The following is a 6,332-nucleotide window of genomic DNA, read 5'->3' on the forward strand; positions in this document are numbered from 1 at the left end:
AAATGTGTCTAAAGTGACAAATATATTTCCTTGGATGGGACCATTCAATCAAATAGGTTCTCTCCTTCATAAAGATAGAAATATTTTAAGTAAGAGTTGCATCTGAAATATAGCAATACAGTTTTGGGAAAAGTGGAAACTAATTTTTTACGTTGCTGGGCAAGGAACAAATTTGCCTCTAATATTAGTAAGATATATACTTAAAATACAAAGCTTAAATAAAATGGGAATGGGAACTCACACAGGGAGAGACCCATTAACCATAAAGCTCAAAGGAGAGAAGTCACTTAATAGTAGAGGCGGAACCTGTACCTGTGAGCTATGGAAAAACAGAATCTCTGAGAGCGAATTTTAATTTGTGTAGGGTTGAGATGTCAAATAAACATTAAAATTTTTCAGTTGATATACATAATATACTTTATAAGGCTTCTGAGATATCTGATCAGAATATCTGTCTCCTTTTCTTTGGTTGTGAGAATATCCCACTGAATTGTTAGAAAACATCTTCCTTTATTCTTCTCTGCAGTCCATCAATTAATTTTTTAGAAGCGTATTGCATTAATTAGATTTTTTTTTCATCTTGTATTCCTCTGGTGCCTTTTTTGCATTTATTTTCAGGCACAACAAGTGAATAGCAGTCTTGCCTTTTTCATTGTTGTAATCCTTTCTAAACTTATATAGAATCATAAAATGGTTTAGGTTAGAAGGGACCTTGAAGATCAACTAGTTCCACCCCCCCTGCTGTAGGCAGGGACACCTCCCACTGGACCAGGTTGCTCAAAGCTTCATCCAGCCTGGCCTTGAACACCTCCAGGGATGGGGCCTCCAAAACTTCCCTGGGCAACCTGTTCCAGTGCCTCACCACCCTCAGAGGGCAATTTTTTTCCCTAATATCTATTCTAAATCTGCCCCCTTCTAGTTTGAAGCCATTCCCCCTCATCCTATCACTACATGCCCTTATAAAAAGTCCCTCTCCAGTCTTCTTGTAGGTCCCCTTCAGGTACTGGAAGGCCGCTATAAGGTCTTCCCAGAGTCTTCTCTTCTCCAGGCTGAACAATCCCAACTCTCTCGGCTCATCCTCATAGGAGAGGTGCTCCAGCCCTCTGATTATCTTCCTGGCCCTCCTCTGAACCCACTCCAACAGGTCCATATCCTTCTTATGTTGGCAGCCCCAGAGCTGGACACAATATTCCAGGTGGGGTCTTACAAAAGCAGAGTAGAGGGGCAGAATCACCTCCCTCAGCCTGTTGGTCACACTTCTTTTGATGCAGCCCAGGATATGGATGGCCTTCTGGGCTGCAACCAACCATTTGCAAGTCCTGATGTTTTCAAAACAAAACTGACTGACAGAGTTGCAAGAGAAATGTGGTTCTAACATGTAGGTGACACTTGCAATTATTTGAGATGTCTTATAAACATAAACCCATATGTAATTTATTGAAAAATAATCAAGGCTGAGAAAGGCAAATACAGTTGAAAAGCAATGCTGTAAAATCTATGTAAAAATTTAAAAATCTGGCTAAATGTAGTGCTACTGATTTTTAAGAGTGTTTTTTTTTATTTTATGTATATTGTTTTTCAGATGTGTCCAAGTTTCAATACCTCTGCTCCCTATGTGAAGAATAAGAAAGGACATATTTTGTATAATCTTTCAGGGTTTCTTGTGGAAGAATATTTAGTCAGGCCTTCCAACAAAGCAAGGTAGCCTTTAAATATCTAACCTTTGTTTATCGTTTGTGTATAAAAACCACAGTCCTTCCTGATCCAAAGCATAGACCTACGTCACTGAGAATACAAGGAGGAGTTGCCTTTATCTGTTAGTTGTTATCAAGGCATAGAGTCAGGCTGAGGTAACATGGAACCACCTCCATGGTCACTTCTTAGAGCTTCCTCCAGCACTTGCATGATAATTGCCTCTAGGCACATCCTGGATCTTCTTGCCACACAGCGAGTTATTTCGGTATCTTGGAGAAAGAAAATGTATATGCATAAATCAGATGAACTATATAGTTTCTGTTCCTCAGAGACTCAATCAAATAAGGGTGGCTATGCTCCAATTAGTCTTTTCTTTAAACTAAAAAGGCTAGTAACCCCCTTAACGTACTGTGATACCAACCACAGAGGTTATAATCTGCTGTATTTTGAGGTTTACTTACATGCCTTTACAGCTCACCCACTGCCTTTCACATAAGTGCAAACACCAGGTATGATTTTATCAAGGGAAAGAAAGGTTTCACCATTTATGCATTAAAAAAGTGAATCTGATTTGGTAAAAATAGGGGTGAACATCTTAGTATGAAAGACTTGAGCTAGAATATGTATGCAGCAGGAAGAAATCAATCTGTTCAAGATTTTTCTGGAAGTCAGTTATACCTCACTTGCTCACAAACCCTCGTGTTGCTTAGGGATTTCAGCCTTCAAAAAGTAAAAAGTCTTACCTGAGGGAATCCCTTTGCAGGAAAAGAGCAATAGTGTTCACCTGATTCAAGAGTATATTGAGCTTCTTCTTTTTAACAGAGAAGGGGTTTGTGAGGGGTGAAGTTTTTCTTTCAGTTGAAAAATAAAGAATTAATGAAGTTATTACCACTTTATCATTGCAAGAAAAGAATGCTACGCTTAAGGCAGGTAATTTGTTATTACTTTATTTTTTATTACTAGATATGGTGGTTGGTCTTTTGGAGGAAGGAAAGCATTTGAACTTCAAGATAAAAAATTGAATAACACCAAATCTAAGCCTCTGGTTAAGGTAAGGGTTGCATGTATGTGTGTGCGTATGTGTCTATGTGTGTGCATATGTGTCTATGTGTTGTTTAGTCATTCAGGCTCCAGACTTCACAGTACTTAGCAAATAATAAATCATTACATACAATCCTTGCATTTAGAAACTGGGAGAAAAATCCTCTGTCTTTTATAGTCTGCTTCTCTGTTCATAATTCTTGAAGTATTCTCCTGTGTTCTGAAAAGCAGTTTTAAATGAGTCAAATGATATGGCTTTTGCTGTTTTTTCCTGTGAACTTATTCAGAGTCTACCTGAGCTCATGTTTAAGAATTTTTTTTAGGTAGTCAACCCAGATATTCCTTTATTTTTTTTGTTTTCTACAAAAAGTCAATGTCAGAATTGACAAAAGTTTACTGAACACCTCAAAAATGAGTTGTTATTGATGCTTTTTAATTTTTGCAAGGAATACTTTTCTTTGCTACATTTCTTCCCACCACAAAAAAAAAAAAAAAAAAAAAGAAAGATTTAGCCTTTAGGAGAAGCTACAATAACAAATATGCTACCCTGTGTTTTCAATCCCCTTTTCAAGTATAAGTAACTTCCATTTTTTATCCCAGAGAAACAGAAGTGTGACTTGCTGAAAATACTCAGGGTGTGAAATCTGAATACCTTCTTGACAGTAGGTCATACTGTCTGGTAATGATACACAGAGCCAGTGTTTTCTGTCTGAAGCTACCTCTGAAGTCAGGAAAAGAAGGGTTATTCTAAAGACAGCTAAAATAAAGAGCTTTTCCTTGAGCCCTTTTCGTATGAACTGGAAAGATACAGTATCTCCATACTGTGAAATCTTGAGATGGGATCTAGAGGCTAATGGGCAATGATCAGTGCAAGGGATTTTATTTTCCTTGGGAATGTTTTGAAAGGTTCTTTTGAGATCCATTCAAATGTAGACCAGTAACGAGCAGAGGAACAGCAGTCTTGGAGGAGTGTTGAAGATTATCAGTGAGTAGTCTCTTTTTTTGTATTCGAGGCAAAACAGATTTGTTAAGAGGAAGCTGTGGACTTTCCAGATTCCAGATTAGAACATAAAAGAAAGATGCTTCTGCCTTTAAATTGTTCTATGGGGGTATAGAAACTAGATTTTATTTGCTCTTATAAAAGAAGAAGAGATGGAACAGTGTAAATAAGCTCTATCCCAAAAGACATTTTGGGACAAAGTATTAAAACAACCATATGTTAAAACAACATACAGATATTCTCCAATCTAATATAATTTCACGTTTAATTTTGTAAAATCATTGCCTGTTTGCAATGCCTTTTGCATGTACTTTTGTTAAAAATCTCTCTGTCTTATATACACACCTTACCTTATATATATTTTCATTCTGGTCGTTTGTGATCTCCCTTCTACCCCCAGATTTCTTAAAGCTTTTAACTCTAGTTCCATCAATCCTTCATTAGGAACTTGAAGTCCCAGAGGATTGCAATAGGATGTGTTTTGCTGACTGTTATTTTTGTCCTATGTATCTTTAATCATTTTAGACTCTTGTTTAGACGTGCCTGCACTGTGGTTTTTGTCAGGGTCCTTTTTTTTTTTTTTAAATGTCTTTGGCATAGAGCTCCACCTGCCATCAGCACAGAGATAAATTATAGTTATACTGTTAGTGAGTAAGCTTAGTATTTCAGACCAAAAGAAAATAGTGGAGTAGATTTATAAAGGGCACTGTGTTATCTAAAATACCTCCTGGAAGTGGCTTTCAACTGATGCAATGTCAAATTATTGCATTAACCTTTCAGTAATTAATGACCAGACTTTTACTTTGACCTTTCAGGCTTGTTCATGAGACAGTGAATGCACCATTTACATAGCCTTGTATGAAAGAAAATGAGAAATTTGCATTTGAAGAGACTTACTCTACAATTCATTTCATTTTAGAAAATTTCTGAATCTTTGTACTTTATTCTCCTCCACTCAAAAAGCAAACAATTTTTCATATTCAAATTAAAAATACCTATTAAATACCTACTTTACTCTACCTAATCATACTATGCTGCATATACTGCATGCATGTTATATGCATGTACACAGACAATGTGTATGTGTGGGTACACAAGGGAATATACCTACCACATGACAAACATGGCTGATTAAAAACATTGATTATTGACTTTCATTGATGATCACTGCTTTGTGGCAAAAGCACAACTCCTCCTCAAATACTTTGTGTTTTCATGGCTGTATATTCTTTGGTTTCCTTTGATAATGTGGGCAAAAACTGTTCCACAATAATTTCATAGTTGCTGTTGTTTGTAACATACTTAAAAATAGGAAAAACATGGGCTAATTTTAAATAGTCGTGAAAGGCAATTTGTACTGTCTACATGGAATTCTGAAGTGTGCATTTTTCCAATCTCAAAGGTTCGGATTTGAGGCTTTACTGTACAGTAATAGTATAAACGTCCGGTGGAAGTTACATTTCTCCAGTCTTAAAGCCCTTCTTTTTGCCTCCCCATAATGATTCTGGTCCAGTGATGCTTAGGGATTTCTCTGCTCCTCTTCACCCTTTTTTCTTGATGGGTTAGTGAAAACGTCAGTCCAGCATTATTCTGGAATATTAACGGCAGGTAAGAATGGTATGGAATAACAGAAAACATGTCTTTACAAAATGTATATCTGATGTGGTGAAGGGCTGTGTTTTTCCTTGGGAAGGAATTTTATCAACCCTGGATAGAAGATAAAATAATGAAAATAAAACTTAAGCATCTTAACCTATATGTTTTTTCCATCACTCATCTCTTTCTGCCCTCTGTAAATAATTACCTGTGTGACACACAAGAAATATGAAAGGTACTTCATCTGGAACTAATATTTTTCCTTTTTTATATTTTAACTTTGCAATCAATTTAGAATAAGCCACAAGACTTTAGAAAAAAGAGCTTAAATGTATCTTCTGAAGAAGTGAACAAACTCAAATGCCTCTTTTGCCAGATTATAAATCGTTGAATATCCAGCTTCAATTTGGTTATTTACTGGTGGTTTGATTCAGTTACATGATGTAGCTTGAAGGAAGAATTCTAATTAATGTGTGGGATACTGAAATGTGGCGTTATACACAACGGTCTATGGTGGGTTTTGTGTTTTCACTTGAATATTGGTCACATTATTATATTTCTAAGGTGTTCTGTGAACACTTGAGACCTTTCCCCTGCTTCAGTTAAATGAGGATGTGTCATCAGAATTTTGCTTTATTCTTTTCTTAATTGTCTTTTTTTTTTTTCTCAATACAATGAACACAATTGCAGGGGAGTTTCATTATGTATGTATAACCTTCTATTGGGCACAAAACTTATTAAGAATAAGAAATGGTTGTCTGGGGATGTGAAAAAGACTGTCTACCCTTGATCACTTGTTTATGTTTCTTTGCTCCGGTTGCGAGTTGCACAGGAGATCCAGCAGTGCAAAGAATTGCTGTTTTCTCAGGACACGGGTTCTCTCTCGCTTCATTTCTTTAAAGACCTCTCTTGCTATTAAAGAATGGGAGATCTAGTTTGTGTAGTAATTTGTGTGAATTTAACTGGAGGAGAACAAAGGAATTGCATATGTATTTGCAAA

The 6,332-nt window shown here is 36.4% G+C and overlaps 1 protein-coding gene across 1 annotated transcript in view; it reads left to right on the plus strand.

The window, feature by feature from the left end:
* Positions 1-6,332, plus strand: part of ABCA13 (ATP-binding cassette, sub-family A (ABC1), member 13) — a 207,582-nt gene that overhangs the window by 135,874 nt on the left and 65,376 nt on the right. Inside the window, exons 46-47 of the mRNA XM_009883803.1 lie at positions 1,583-1,701; positions 2,659-2,746. Of these exons, the coding sequence (XP_009882105.1) occupies positions 1,583-1,701; positions 2,659-2,746 (207 nt within the window). The remainder of the gene's footprint in view (positions 1-1,582; positions 1,702-2,658; positions 2,747-6,332) is intronic.

This window comes from Charadrius vociferus, unplaced genomic scaffold (assembly GCF_000708025.1).
Source record: "Charadrius vociferus isolate BGI_N301 unplaced genomic scaffold, ASM70802v2 scaffold103, whole genome shotgun sequence".
Taxonomy (NCBI): domain Eukaryota; kingdom Metazoa; phylum Chordata; class Aves; order Charadriiformes; family Charadriidae; genus Charadrius; species Charadrius vociferus.